The sequence below is a fragment of the Castor canadensis genome, chromosome 4, assembly GCF_047511655.1.
Source record: "Castor canadensis chromosome 4, mCasCan1.hap1v2, whole genome shotgun sequence".
Taxonomy (NCBI): Eukaryota; Metazoa; Chordata; class Mammalia; order Rodentia; family Castoridae; genus Castor; species Castor canadensis.
Window position 1 is genome coordinate 19,897,579 of NC_133389.1, and position 16,154 is coordinate 19,913,732.

The 16,154-nt window shown below is 49.5% G+C and overlaps 1 protein-coding gene across 1 annotated transcript in view; it reads right to left on the reverse strand.

Annotated features, from left to right (window-relative positions):
- Onecut2 (one cut homeobox 2) overlaps nucleotides 1–15,567 on the reverse strand; it is a 52,256-nt gene extending 36,689 nt beyond the window's left edge. The window contains exon 1 of the mRNA XM_020170556.2: nucleotides 14,273–15,567. Within this exon, the coding sequence (XP_020026145.1) occupies nucleotides 14,273–15,500 (1,228 nt within the window). The 5' untranslated portion in view covers nucleotides 15,501–15,567. The remainder of the gene's footprint in view (nucleotides 1–14,272) is intronic.
- Nucleotides 15,568–16,154: the final 587 nt, after the last annotated feature.

Sequence of the window (16,154 nt, forward strand, 5' to 3'; positions counted from 1 at the left end):
TTGAGGTGGGTGACATTTTTGGCTTTATATGGAGGAAGATCAACCTTTGCTAATAAACTATACTATCATAAGCAGTGCTTTCTCCATATTAAGCTTATGTTTAATTTCAGGTTAAAACTGGAATCCAGTTTTCACTATGTAAGCAAGTATTTTTGTTAAGGATCAAATCTTATCTAGAGAAAGCACCCATTTTAAAAGAGAAACTAGAATACAAGGACAGAGACAAGTAAACACACATAACCTACTCCTTTTAGGGGACTGAAGTTACTGGTTTCTGTAGACTGCAATCAACTCACTTGAAAAAAAATGCCTCTGTGGGTTTGTCCATGTAACAGCAGCCAGGGGACAAACAAGGTTGTGCTATCTTTCCTCTAGACCCATCAACAAAGGAAACACGGAAAAGACCTAGAGGAAATTGTTAGAAGAGCTAAGAAGCTATATTATCTAGTTTAGAACAGATGATTGTAGCTGGAGTTCAGGAAAGGGAGAGAAAGAATGAGCTGCACTAAGCTAGGAAGTAGAGTGGGAAAAGCAAAGAAGGATGGAAATAAGGAGTTGGGGCATTCCAGGGAGGAGGAACAGACATGCAAAGAGGACAACACAAGAGCAGAGAAGCAGAACTCTAATTAGAGCTGGTTATCTTGGGGGACTAGAGACAGCAGGTAAAACGGTCCCTGTTGGAGTGTCTACTGGTCCTTATTTCACACTCTTTGCCTCACTGCTGATAATCTGAAGCTTTGCATAAGACTTAACTCCACTTTAAGACTTCCTTCAAAATTAATCCATGGTTTTGTATCTTAGCTTTGGGTGAAAATGATATTGATGAGAACCTGATATTGTGAAATATTAAATACTTCTAAATGATGCCCTGGTTCAGATTATTCTTTTTTCAAATACCACCTGATTTGGGGAACTATGGTGGACAAAAATCGTGTTCTCTAAATGAAATGTATGAATAAATGTTTACAAATATTTATAGCCTGTCTGCTATATGCCATATATTGTGTACCCAGCTTCTGTTCTCCTGGCGCAGTGGGGTGACAAGTATCCTGACAAGTGGGCAGGGGATCCTCATCTGTGTTTCAAGTACAATGGAAAGGGCAGCTCAAGAGATCCTAATTTAAGAGAAAGACCTGAAGTTGAGTTCAAGTAAGCTGCGTGGGGGAACCCTGCTACAGGTTAAAGCAATGGCTGGATGTGTCTGAGGAGCTGGGGCAAGGATAGCTTGTGTGCAGCCCAAAGTGAGTGGGTGGGATGGATGGTGTGAGATGAGGCAAGCACAGGTCAGTACCCATAGTGATGGTATGCTTTGATCAGGGACCTGGACTTTGTTTCAGGGCCACAGGGAACTAACAAAGAGTTTTAAATAGGGGATAATGTGGTCAGATTTGAGTTCCAAGAGAATCGTTCTAATTTAAGCATGGAAAATGGATGAGAGGGCAAGACTGGAAACAGAGAGATCAGTCAGGATGCCGTTGAAATTGATGATGGCCCCAACTAGGGCAGCAGCAGACAAAAAAAAAGAGACACAGGCAGATAGCTACGAGGTATAATCTACATGGCTAATATGGTTGACTGATGGGGAAAGAAGAAAAGGAAGGAATCCCTGCTTTCTGACTTCTGGCTTGAAAATGTGTATACATGGCAATGTTATTCAAAGAGGGAATAAAAGAAGAGACTCATATTTGGTGGTAGTGATAAGTGGGGCTGGAGAATGGGGAAATGAGTTCACTCTGAGATAAACTCTGTTTTAAGGCATTCAGGCAAAGATGTCCAGATGAAGAATGAAATAGGGACTTGGAGCTTGGGAAAGAGATAGCAGACCTAGAAGTTCTCAGCAGGGACAGAAAGTAAGATGGATAAGATCTTCCAGATCTTATTCTTATTCAGATATACTGAATGAAAAAATAAAGCAGGATAGGGTAGAAAGTGGAAAAGAAACTGAGGAATAGGCAGACAGTGTTTAAGAAATCAAGGGAAGAAATGGTTTAGAGATAACAGTGTGCCAAATGCTGCAGAGACCAAGTTAAGAACTGAGAAGTGTCCACTGGATTTAGCTATAGAAACCTCTACAGTGACACTGTCAGGAGGAGGTCTGGACATAGGAGTGGGCAGAATCAGATTGCAAAGGGCTGAAGATGAGTGGGCAGGTAAGACAGATACTGAGTGACAGCAGCTGTTTCTAGAAATGAAGGGAGGAGAGAGACAAAGTTGGAATAGGTACTAAGGAGCACTTTAAAAAAGATTTGGAGAGACTGGAGTGCACACACACACACACACACACACACACACACACAAATACTAATGGGAAGAAACCAAGGAAAGGAAGAGGTGGTAAGTAAAGGGAAGAATGGGATCCTGAGAGGGTGGGAGAGGCAGGGACCCAGAACAAGTTAGAGCATTGGGCTTTCAACAGGAAAACCAGTACATTTTTTTTCCCAGAAGAATGGAGAAAGGATGAGAGGGTGAATAAAGAATCCACTCTTGTGCCTTCAATATGATCTGAAGGGAACGGGCAACTGCATCCAAGACTTTTTTCTATGTGTCTTAGAGTTGGAGACCTATGGCATGGATTTCAAAAACATAATTATTTTATTACACACATTTAAAAATATTTGGAGTCAAAGAAGACTATAGAAGAGGTCCTGTTTACATGGCAGTCCTATAAAAGTATCTTTTAAAAACTCTATTGAGTTCACTAGAAAGAAAATGTACGTGGAACAAGTCCTTGTAGAAAGTAATACCTTATTTTAACAAGATGTAGTGATACATATAAAATAGATTTTATAAAAGGCTATACCTACTGTCAAATACATATTTTACTGGAAAATGTTTTGATAGCATAACTCAACAACTACTTAGAAATGAGTGACTGCAAATTCAAAGACTGCACAGCTTGAAGAAATTACTTTGGTCAGAGCTTATTAAATACATTTGGAAAAAATTCTCCAAAATACATTTAGAGTCAGATATACTCCTGCTCCTTTTTTAGAGGGAAATATTAGGTATTTAGACACACAGAAAAAAATTTCTTGACATTGAGTTTGAAAGTTTTACCAAATTTGTTTTATTTGGGGCTGGATTTTCTCTCTTTTCATATAAGAGCCAATTGGAATTCAAAGATGAATTGTCACAGGAAGGTAAATCTCATTCAACATATCCTTGACTCTTTTAAAGGAGGTACACTTTTCTGTTCCTAGAGCCCTTTAGCAATTAGTCTGAAGTTCCTTGAAATAAAACATAAGTTTCCACTTTAATTAGCATTGGAAAGTCAAGGGCCATTTTACTACAAATGCAAAGACAAGTGAGTTGTGCCCAATCATTGACCAAAAAGGACCCACTTGCCTCTATTCTCTGGAATAAATACACGAATAAAACAGAGTCACTGACTGACAAAGACCAGAGTCAGGGGTCAGCCCCTGTCAGCTCTCACACCAGCCAGTGTCATATGATCCATTGTGTAGCCTAACGGAAGTGACTCAACATCCCTGGCTCTTTGTATGTGTGTGTGTGTGTGTGGGAAGCAGAAGTAGTGGAGATGTTCTTAAAGAAAGCCACATCATCAATGACGCTCAAGAAGTCAAGCTCAGTTTCTACATTTATATGAGGCAGTGATGCCCCATATCACTGAGACAGTACTGCTAATTCAGTGTGAGAATACTGTTTAATATAATGAAGACCGTGCAGGTGGGGAACAAAGGCATCCATTTGTGTATGTGTGTGTGTGGGGGGGAGGAACACAGACAATAAACCTTGAAAGGAACTCCTATTTCTGGAATACATGTTGAGAGTGACAACGAATGCCTGCAGAAGACGGTATCGAGAAAGAGAGCTAAATCCCGCTACCCGCCCCCCCCCCACAAATAGAGGTCCCCTTCCTCTGTGCAAGGCAAGGGTCGTTAGCCTCTGATGCCTTCTCTCCCCACTGTACCTCCTTGCCCTTTATTACTACTAATGTCACACAGAGAACACGAGAAGCCAAGGGGCCTGATAGCAAAATCCGAGGCCCTTTTCTGTCTAGGATATCCAGATCTACAGGGCTACAGACACTGGTCAGGGTCTTGCCAGCATATAATACCAGTAGAGGGCATGTATGCCTTCTAGATGCCCTGGAGATGGAAACTGGCTCACACAGAAGCCGGGGCACACTGGCTGGAGGGGCGCTGTGTGGTGCTGTTCATGGTGCTGAAGCCCGCGCAGAAGCACGGAGGCTCTGGGATGCCAGGGGCTGGGATCCATGTGAGTCTCGATACTGCTGCCCACCGAGCTGTAGTCAGCTCCACAGTTCTGCTCCAAATGTAGCTAACTGGCTCACTTCTTTGCAATTGCAAAACGATTGGTTCACTTTTTCTCTTCTCAGAAGCCACCTTGAGCTTGCTGATTTGGCATCTCTCTTTCTCCATGGTATCCTAGCAGATGGAAATTCTGTTCAATCCTCTGTTCTTTATAGAATATTCTTCCTTTGCAGAGCATCTAATATTTATCACAGTTCTTCTTGACACCATCAACTAAGCCATCCTTCCCATGCCCCAATCCTCTTCTCTTCTCTCCCCAACATACTTCTCACTTTCTCTGCCTCTCCTCCCCAAGCACTTCCCAACGAAGCAAGACACTTCTGCCTCAAAGTACACGATGGGCAAGTCACCTCACTTATGATAGACTGTTGATTGGATTCTCAATGGCAACGAATTAGAAGAGACAGACATTAGGATTCCAAAGGACCAGGAAAAAGACCCTCACAATTTATCTAGGAAGGCAATGTTTGCATGGGTGGTGATCTGATGATTCAGAATTGGGACACAGATTCTGGGGACCAAGTGAAGGAGGGGGCACAGATCTTGTGGGAGGTGCAAGGTTGATTACAGTACAAAGACTAGTATCAGGTGGCACCATATTTCCTGGTACTAGGGGTGGAAGCCTCTGCTCCCATTCCATTTTGAACTTTTCTTTTGCCCAACAACCTCCCAGCCATGTTTGGTGGTCTGTCTTCTTCTTGACCCAAGTACTTATCCAAACTATATTCTTGCTAAAAGCATCATGAGCACAATTCTATTTACTGTAAGGCACAGTAATGAAGGGACTATAAATAGAAAAGAGAGGGGTCAGTGGAAGGATTTTTTTTTTTCTGTGATTGATGGTACTCAGATCAAAACTGTTTAATCATCAATAACATGATTCAGCAGTTGGGAAATGTAAACAAATTGTGCAGCTGCTTGCTTTGGTCAAGGCCCTGGAGGGGCACACAGGGCTGGGCCGAGCCCCAGGGAGGGCAGTGCCAGCAGGGTGCCCCCTCCCTGCCACCAGGGCTGGCTGGCTGTGCTTACAGACTGACTGGCGTGACCTTTGGCTTTTGCAGCACACACACAATTGGGCTGGGGTTAATAGCACTTTGCAGGGAGCTCCAATTGAGTAAACAAAAAATGCCTTGCCCTGTTCTAATGGAGCACATCATTCCCAGGCCTACGCCTTCATCCAGGCCCCTGCAGCTGCTCTGCAGGTCAGTGCTACCAATAAAGCAATTAGCCAATGAGAAAACTCTTCTTTCCCGAGGGGACTTGAGGGTTTTGTTGTAGTTGGTGTGCTTTGCTTTGGGTTTTTAAACAGGCAATTCAAGTTGATCTGAGCCTCTTACATCGGACTCTAGGATAAGGAGTGAAATTGTGTGTTTGCTGAGTGTGATATTTTAAGGAGCTGGTCCCTTATTCAACACAGCCTGGAGTACTCACTGCTTCCTGTTCAATTAACCTGAACCATAGCTGAACTCTGCCCTTTGAACTTGCTCAGCAGATAAATACATTAGCTCACCTACAGAATCATTAATATTTTTCAATCACATAAAACAAACATGAATGTCCAAAAACAACCCAAGAGATAGCCAATTAGGAATAGCTCATGTACCATGTTGAAAAAAAAATCACAAATGGATGTTATTTGCAGAGCAAAAAAAGAGTCAGGAAAGAAATGAAATAGACCATGCCAACAGTTCTTCAGACAAAGGGGACTTTCATTTTTTTTTTTTTATCTGCAAGCAAGAGGTACACTAAGCAATAGTCAGCAACTTCGATTCCATCTACACTGCTCTACAACAAAAGTTGAACCTTATTCTTGGTCTACCTTCTACCCCCTTCACTTCCTTCCATCAGAACACATGGCTAACTCCAAGCCCCATCTCTTCCTAGGGGCTTCAGTGTTCATGCTCATATGAAAAGTCCAAAACATTGCATTTCTAGGGACAATTCTATTCCCGATTTTCTACAAATGAACCCAAATAATAATTGTCTCAATATTACTGCTTTCTAGTGAACCAACTTAAGGAAACAAGTCAGTGGCTTGACTGAAGTAACTTTACAGTAGAAAATGATGTTCTTAAGACATAGTCTGTGTATATAAACTGATTTTTTTTCTTTGTGGGGGGGGGAATGAGAGAGAGAGATGCTAGATGCATCTATTTTGTCTTTATCGCTGCATGTCATCTTAAAAAGAGTGAGAAAAACATCCCCAACTGGGTCATTACACATTTCAGTTTGATTTACTTTCACTTCCCACAATTCTGCCTCCTGACCCCCTCCTCTCCCACCCCTTTTTCATTTTTGTTTGGTTTGGAGTGTGGGCTTAATGCCCAGCTATCCTAGATGAGAACACTTAAAGGAATATCACAAGCATGAAGGGTAAATCTATTGAACGGGGGTCTTTAACTATGTGGTTTCCTTAAAGGGAAAGGTTGGATCAATAGGATCAATATGAAAGGTTTCCCTGGCCCTGCATAAAAGGGTAAGGGCTTCTCTTTTCACTGGTTTAACTTTACTCTCTGACAAATGCAAATCAATGGATCTGTGTTTACAACAGATTCCCTAACAGACTCAGCTTGGGCAAAACCCAGAGTCTTGCCCTGGGGGGGCAGGGAGCTCAAGCTGCTCTAGGAGGATGCATTAGGGCAGAGCTTCTTGCTCAGGACTCTGGGGGCAGGGGTGGGAAAAAGCTGGCAATGTACCAAGCACCTTTAAAAGAAGGGGCTTGCTGTCTGTCCATCCAGACCCTGCTGCCTGTTACCTCCTCAAAGAGGGTAGCAAAATGGAACACCAAACAGATTTCTTTAAGAGTGTCAAGGCAATGTAAACATAAAGCCCATATTCTCAGAACTGGTGAGCCAGTCAACCTAGCTTTCTATCAACATAGCTTTTGGAGGTTGACTGCGAAGCTGTAGCAAAATATCTGCAATTAAGCAAGGTGAACATCTGAGCTCTAGGCATGCTCTTTTTGCCCTTTCTAAGGTGGTAACTGGCTCTTCTTAGTAATGACAAGGTGAACCACTAAAACTGTGGATTCTTTTCCCCTTAATTTTGCCTTTCCCTTTAAAAACGTGATGCTTTCCAGAGATTACATGACTTCAAGTCAATACCAGTTACAGAGAAATTATTTTTCTTCCTGCAGGAGAAAGTATATGTATATTTGATTACACGAGCCAAAGTCCAATGCTGATTAAATTACATTGGAGGTGTGCTTCCAACCCAAACAAAGTCTGCTTTCTACTGAAAGAGTAATGGATCCTCAAATGGTGAGAGAGGCGCCAAGGTAGAATGAAGAGCCTCCCTGCCCTCTGGGACAATTTGTGTGGGACAGTTTTTCATAATAAATGTCCACAGCTTCTAGGAATCCCACTCCCCAACTGAGACAATCTCTGCACAGTCCATGGCATGTCTCCAAGCCTTGCCCATTTGTACTGGGTTACCCAGACAACTCCCCTACCTCCTCCCTCCCCACCGCTACAAAACCCCATATGTTTTTATCAGTCATTGCCTTGTATGAGACTTGAAAATCAAAAAGCCTTACCCGGAAGGCAGTGAGGCTGGTTAGGGGGAAACTGGGTGGAGAGCAGTGGTGATGCCCCTCCCCTGAGTTTTGGTTCTGCACCTGACAGAACAAATGACCCCATAGGACTTCTTCATAATGGACTCCCCATATCCCCCAAGAAAAGTTATCCCCCAGAAGGAAGACACTTTCCCCAGTTCAGCAAGTGGGGGGAGGGGCAGGCAGGAGGGGTTTCCTAAAAAGGATCTGAGTAAACATAGTCCAGAGTCTGCAGACAAAGTTTAAGGCTCAGGGTACCTCCATCGTCACTCTCTTCCCCAGGGCCATTTATCCAGGCAGTTATTTCTATTTATGCCCTCCTCATTTCCCTTCCTTTGGCAAGAACGCAGAAACTAAATCTCTCTGCTTCTCCTTTGAGGGTTTCATTTCTCTAGGGATCCCCCTGCATACCATTTTTCATACAGTTTTCCCAACTCCAGACACTAGCCATGTTGTGGGGCCCAGTACTTTCTTCCTGGGAGCTCTCCTATCCCATTGCTCTGTTCTTCCTTTAGAAACAGATGGTTAGAGGCCAGAGAACCTGGTGTGTGTGTTGGGGTGTTTCTCCCTTACATCTAGAAGTGACCTTAAAATGAAGTCCTGAAAAACTGGCCCAGGATCCTTTTGTCTCTGGGCAGGCCTGACTCAAGAGGAGAATAGAGTAGGGACACAGTAAGAATGTGGGCCAATCCATTTATCTTCTGCCCTACTCGGAGGACCCTTCACCAGGATTCTGCTCTTCTAGGGATTCTAAGATGGGGTAGGGTGGAGACAATCTAGGACCCCACTCACCAAAAGCCCCCTCACCACTTCTTAAGTTTAAAAGTCCTTCGTGTGGGGCTATGGGGAGGAAGCCAGTTGCCTTCCACACTAGAAGGTAACCATCCACCCTCCTCGGTGGTGGCATCTGGTCACTTGACCTCATTCATGTAGTTTTAAGGGAGAAAGTAGGGCTTTATGACTAAGAAATGAGGTGGGAAGCTCCTTCGTTTAAGGAAAGCCACTGGTAAGAAGATGAGAAAAAATACCCTTGCACTCCCTCCCACATCTCAAAGCAGAACAACACAAGATTTGCTTCTCTGCACTTTCCTTTCTCTTTTTTTCCTTATTGAAGAAAGTAGGAAAACAATTCCTTCCAGAATGAGATCGTCTCTTGAAGGGAGAGCTTAGTTTTCTTAAACTGAAGGATTTATAATTTCAAAAAACTAGAACAATTTAGTACCTATCCCATTTCCTACTACAGTCTGACCTTCCCATAAAATTTCTTCCCATAAAATTCACCTCAGTTGTCCTTCCAGAAGAAAAAGCCACCCTTGGCAAGGAGAAGGGTTATCAGAGTGGGACGGTCCCCATACGCAGGAAGGAAGAGCTGAAAAGGTTTCTTTTCTAGTCAACGCTGGTATCTCAGAGAAAATTCCCCCTATCCAGGATGGTCCTTCGACCCTTGCCTCCAAGCCCCTAGAGGAGGGCATAAATAGAAATAATTGCCTGGATGAATGGCTCCTGGAAGGCGGGGTGGGCGTTCTCCAGTCTATTTTTCCTACAGTCCTCGGAGTACAGACAAGATTCTTGCAGGGTGGATCCAATTAGTCCACGGAATTCTACCTATTCTGAGGGATGAAGTACAGACTTTTGTTGCCGGGCCTGCGTTTAATTGCTTAACTAAGGTATCTGTGTAAAAAAGTCTGTGAGCGGAACTTTTAGTAAGGAGGGGGAGGATCCACCGAAGTTAAAGGTGAGAAGTTCGCAGAATCTTTACTATGTCACTTGCAAACATGGTTGTTCTCATATATCGAGACCGAATTGCGAAATCAATGGGCCTTTCCCGAATGGTTTGGATGAAAAACAAGTTGCCTCGAGCCCTGTCGGGCCAAGGACAGGAGAACTGGGAGGACTCGAGCGCCCTTCGGTGCAGCGCTTTCGCAGACCCAGACGCCCTGGAGACCCACCGTGATCAGAGAACAGCGTGCGTGCACCGCAGGGCGGACGGGGGGCTGCGGGAGAGGGAGGGGGAGTCCTGAGAGAGGAGGAGAAAACCCTGGCGAGAAGCCGGCTCAGGCTGCTCGGGGGAGGAGTTGCGGTCAGACCCGTGAACCTGCCCCGGCTGGCGAGCCGCTCAGCCAGAGCGCCGGGGAGCCTGGACGCTGGCGAGCGCTCTGCTGGGAAAAGCGCGCCGTCGGACTTACTGGAAACGCGCCGGATCAGGTTCCAGATCAATGAAATCTGGGTCCACACGTTTACGTTATTGTTGCCAGCATTAATGCTCTTTTAATCTTCTAAACATTATCAGCATCGATCTCCCTCCATATACACATTTGTTTGAGAAAGTGACATAACCACACGGTGGAAAGCCTGAAATAAAAATAAATGCGCAAGCCCCTCGCTACCAGGGCGCTCAGCGGCTTGAGATCCTTCTAGCACTCGTATTCAATCCCCTTCCTCGCGTCCCGCCTGCCTCCTCCACCCACTCCCTGTCCACCCTAATGGTAGGAAGGCGTTCTTCGGGCACCCGGGACTTGACAAAGCAAGCTTTTCAATTATTAATCCCATCAGCCGGCAGGCGAACACATCGTCTGTTTCGTGTCGGTGTAGGTTGCGCTCAGTTTTTCGGGCTCAGATCCGGAACTGAACCCCTGGGAGAAGTGGGCTGGATCCGGAGTCCGGGAGTCCGGAGGAGTCCCAGATGGAGGACATAGGGATTGGATGGGGATGGAGGAGCGCTGTGAAGGAGTACCTCTTACAGCAACTCGGCTTCAAAGTCGGCCGGCGACCCCGCCTTGCCCAAGAATGTGCCCCACGCAACAAGAGATATACGTGCACACTGAGCCCCTTCCCGTGGCCGCTGCTGGGACACACGGCTGTCAGGAGGACACACGTCATCCTGGGTTGTTTAAAGGCCTGTGACCGCCTGAACTGAGTTGGCCATTGCGGCTCCTACTTGGGGAAGGTTGTGGGTCAGTCCGCAGCGGGGACTGGAGCTCGGGACAGGCCACCAGCGGAGTGGGGTTCACAGGAAACCTAGGCAGGGAATGTAATCGCGGCTCCTCTCTGACGTCTGCCGTTGGGGAAAAACAAAACAAAACAAACAAAAACACCATCGCCACAGAGATCTCGGGTTTTTTTTTTCCTCGGCTCTCGTTCAGGTTCTTGCCAGAGTTCATGTTTGTGCTTGATGCAGATGCCCGTTGGGTTCAAAGCCTGAGAATGAGTGTGTCTAACCCGAGGGAATTTATCCTCATTGCATCTTGCCTGGTTAATAAAACCACCCGAAGGTCAGGCCTTGGGAACCCTTGAGGAGACCAGACTGGCAGGGTTGCAACCACCAGCTGCCTTCCACCCTTTCCGACGAAACTGTGCATTTACAGTTTCTTTCTCTGACATCTACTGTTGGGGAAACCTGGTTTTCCCCGAAGTCTACCTCCTCCCCTGTAAGTCCTCCCACCCCACCCCTCAGCTAGGTAGAGAGGAGAGCAGGGGAGCACTCCAGGGGCAGGAAGGACCTACCTTTCTGATGACTGGGCATACTTGATCCGTGGTGGGGTTTGCAGGTGCTAGCCAAATCAAAGTCTTAACTCTGGGGCCTATCAATCCCTCTTTGGTAGGGCCTCTGAGTCCCCAGAGGGACTCAAAATGAGAAAACAGAAAACGAGAGAGAGAGAGATACCCCGACAGACTCAGCGGCATGGACACCTTCTCTTGAAGGGCAGAGAGTCCAGCGAACCACCCTTGGAGGCTGGCTTGTTTAACCCCAGCCACCCAGAGGCATGTACCCTCCCTGGTGTTCCCGCGGGAATTAAAATCGATACTCCTGGCAGAGAAGGCCTCCCTTTTCTTTTCCACTTGCTCCTGTCCCCTAGCGCTCCTGGGCACATAATACCTACTTACCAGTCCCAGCTTCTGTGTCTGAAGAGACTGATCTACTGACCCCAAACTGAAAAGCCTCCTATGCAATAATAACCACTCAACACACTTGTAGTTGCAGATAAAATGGCCAGATAAAAAGGCTGAAGCTGTTGTCCCTTTTCAATCCAGGGCAATAAAACAGCCGTACATCTGAATGCTTGAGAAAAGCTGATCCTCATCAGGGCACTTCCAGCTCGCTGAGGAGGCATTCTGACTCCCGCCAGAAGGCTTCAGTGAGCTCCTCTGCCCCAAATCTCTGCAGCGTGATCTCCTAGGCCAGACCCAGAGGGGTCATCCCTGGACTCCCCCAACGCCACACTCTCCTGTATTTCAGCCATACTTGCGGTCAACTGTAAATGCTGAAAGACGCTAAAAAATGAAACACATGCTTCCTACATCATTTTCAGACCTACATAGGCAGAAGGCAGTGTTTTCAAAAAGCTATGTCCTTTGCATGACAGGCGTGAGGGGGCGGCAGCGCTCTGAGATGAGCCGGAGTAAAATAGCTGTCACTGTCTTTTAAGTGTACCCCTAAGGGCAGCTACCAAGTTCCTATGACCCCCCCCATCCCCAGGAAGCCACCCATCCCTGGAGCCAGCCTAAGAGGGCCTATGACATTTGGGGTATCTAAAACAAAGAGGTACTACAATAGGCCTCCAGCTTATTCCTCACGGCCACTCTCTACTTACTGCTTTATCTTTGCCAGGAACTAAGAGCAAGTGTGAGAAAATTGTAAGAGAGGATGAAGAATAAGCTGAAGGAGAAAAGAAGATGGACTTCTAAATCCACCGATTTGGGGAATGCTCTGAGGGCAAAGCTGTTTTTTTTTTACCTCCTTAGATCAACACTGTCAGGCGGTGAGTGGGGATTGAAATCTCCGAGCAGTGGGCAAAGGAGGGGACTGCCAGAGCGCAAACACCCCCTCCCCAAACCTGAGTGAATAAGCTGCCTGTCATATTCCCAAATCCTGTTGGGCGTCAGTACAGTGCACCCTACAAGCCGGGTTCAGCCATTTGGGGAGGGGGAGCCCTGGGGAGCAGAAGTGGGAGTTTGAGCTCTGTGCACAGTGGGTTCGGATCCTCCGCGCTATGCAAACCAATGCTATCTCGAATTGCTCTCCCAGAGCGCCCGCGGATTCTAAGAGATTCTCTCTCCCCACCCCCAGCCCCGTCACCACACACACACACACACCAGTCAGGAGAAGCCGCCCACCAGACTCGCAATTAGGTATTGTGTGTGTTCCTTTGTGGGGAATTTGGACACTGCCCCTCTAGGCTCGGTTCTGAGGACCGAGCAGCTGCCACGCGCGCGGCGCCGGGTCTTCGCGCACAAAAGCGCGCAACTGCGTGCCAGTCGCAGCCACTGCTGCGCCTTTCACTCTAGTTCCCGCACCCGCCGCCCACTCCGAAGGTTTCTGTGCTCCTAGAACAATAGAGGGCTGTACCTCGCGGCTCGGCCGCTAGAGGAGGCACAAAGAGCCGAGCCGGCTTCAGAACAATGTAACCCGCGCGTCGACCCGTCCCCTCCCGCGGGCGGCCAGCCCTCCCCGCTGCCCCGCTACGCGCACAATCACCGTCCGCTTAATGCAAAGGCGGAGCTAACAGCCTGCGGTCGAGATGCATTAAGTAACCTGCATCTTAATTTCTCAGTATCTCTTCCTGAGAGCTCCTAGTCCCGGCATAGCTGGCAAATACCAGCAAAAGGCTGGGAGCCAGGCAAGGACGACTAGTGAGTGAGGCAGGGAGCTCTCCACTCTGTCTCTTGTCTCTTGTCTTCCCAAAGCGGTGAATGTGGCAGTCCCAACCTTCGTCCTTGCACCCTACCCTTTCTGTAGGCAGTAACACTGGAGCTGGCTGGACCCCTCTCTTTCGGTCACAAAGTCCCTGCAAGAACACCAAGGCCGGAGATGGGCTCCGGAAGCAGTGTTGTATCCCGGCCGACAGTTCCCGGCGCGGGCAAGGTTGTGCCTCTTGCCAATGACCAAAGAAGTTTGCTTGATATGATGGATAGGAGGAATGGAAAGCTCTTTTTCCCTTCTAAAGAGCAAAGCTCCGTAAAGGGATACTAGGCAGCCTGGAAAACTGAAATGTGATGTCAAAGAATGAGTTCAGGTACACCGGTTTCAAATAAGGGCAGTTCCCGCTTTCTGTGAGTCCTGGACACAGAGGACTCCTAGGGGACGCCGCGCGCCTCCTTCCCCTGCTGGAGAAGGTAGGAAAGTTAAGGCAAAGGTTGACACACTGAGAGGAGGGAGAATGAAATGGGGGGGGAGGAGAGTGACAACTCAGGATCGAGGAAGAGAGGAGGAAAAAGAAAAAGACAAGGGAAGAGAGAAAGAAAAGCGAAAGAGGAAATGGAAGAAAAAGACGAAAAAAAGGGGACGTGAATGTGTGTGTGTGTGTGTGTGTGTGTGTGTGTGTGTATGGGGGTAACCAGAAGACGTTCCTGGGGGAAAAAGAACCCATAGGAACCCCGAAGTTGTCTACCCAGCAGCTGGCCCCTGGCTGTCCGCTGGGCTTACCTGCCAGGCGTAAGGCGGACATGCGCTGGAACTCGGGCTCCTGCAGCCACTTCCACATTCTGCGGAAGGTCTCCCTGCCAGATTTGAGTTTACTCCACGGTTTTGGATTCCGGAGCAGGTCGGAGAGAGTCCCCTGAGACCGGCATAGCACCCTCTGTGCGAAGATCGCCTGTGGGATGCTGTAGCGCTTCAGCTCGGCGGTGATGCGCTGGGCCACCTCTTTGGTGTTGATCTCCTCCAGCTGGCCAGACGTGGCCACCTGCGAGCCCGACGAAGATGAGGGGGGCCGCTCGCGGCTGGGAGCCAGCACTGGCCCATGGGACTGAGTGTGGCCAGGGTGGTGCAGGCCATTGAGGTGCGACATCATGGCCGCGGGCGGGGTGCCCAAGCCCCGGGACAGGTGCTGCTCACCGCGGGTCAGCATGGCAGTGTGGTGCGCGTCGAAGTTAGGGCTGAGCATTTTGTCATGGCCCGGCGGACCGTAGTTGGGCAGGCTCTGCTGTGCATTGTGGAGGCCACCCAGCCCGTTGCCCAGCGGCGTGGCAGCCAGTGGGGACAGGCTCTGACTCATCCCGGGCATCTCCTTGTAAGGGCTGTAAAGGTTGTTCATGGCCGGGAGCCCGCGCTCGTCGCGCATGAGGGTGAAGCTGCCGCTGACGTTGCCCGACAGACGCTGGTGGTGGTGGTGGTGATGGTGGTGTGGGTGGTGGTGCGGGTGCGGGTGGTGGAACTTGTCCGAGACAGTGGAGATGGGTGGCAGCGGCTGGAGCGGCGTCAGCGTAGTGTAGGTGTTGCTCATGCCCATACCGGGCGGGGATGAGTCGCAGGACATACTCATGGCGTGGTGCAGCGGGATGGAGAGCTCGGGCCGGTAGTCACTGCCGTCCAGGATCGAGGCCATGCTGGTGACCATGGCCGAGCGCGAAGCAGCCGCTGCTGCGGCCGCCGCGGTGCCCAGCTCCTGGTGCGCGGCTGGCGGCGGCGGAGGGCCCCGCAGCGAGCCGGCGGCTCCACGGCCCGCGTGGTGGGGGCTGGGGCTGGCCAGCAGCTCCTGTTCATGGCCCGGGCCCCCGCCGCCGCCCCCGCCGCCCCCGCCCCCGCCCCCGCCGCTGCCGCCGCCGGCCGGCCCGTGCAAAGTGCCCAGACTTTCCATTGTCAGCTCCGGGTTCATGGCGCAGCCTTCTAGGTCTTTGGTGAGGCATCGATAGGCGGTGTAGGCAGCCTTCATTCAGTCCATCGGGGCCCGGGGGCGGCGGGGTCGGTGGGGGCGGCCGGCGGGCTGGCAGGGTGCGCGTGGCGGGACTCGGCCGCGGGAGCGGGGGCGGGCGCGATAGTGCGTGAGTGTGTGCAGGGGAGCGTGCGTGCGGGTGTGTGCCCCGGGCTGCCGGCGGGCAGGCGGGCGCGCCCGGGGTGGGGGCGGGGTGGGGGCGGATGGGGCGTGCGTGCGGGAGAGGGAAAGGGGCGGGGAGGGAGGGAGGGATCACCGGGCCCCGCCGCTTGGGCCGGCGCGCTGCCTCGCCATGTCCGAGCCCGCTCCGGCGCCGACGTCTTCTGTTTGGGTGAGCGGGAGCTGTCCAGAAGGGCTCTGCCGCTCGCCGGGACAGCCAACCTACCCTCCCGGGCCCGGGGCGGGGCCGCGCCGGACTGGCGCCACAAGAAGCCAATCCTCAGTCACTCCTTCCCCGGTGGGCGGGCCTTCGTCATGCACCTACCAATGGATTTGGAGGGGGCGGGGCCGGGCGTTTCATGTTTGGCTGAGGGCTCGGTGCCTTTTTTTTCCTCCTTTGCTACAGGAATCAAACGTCAAGGGAAGGGAGGGAGCAGAAGGGGGTGCCGGGGAGAGAGAGAGAGGCTAGAGTGCGGACCGAGGAGAGAGATTATG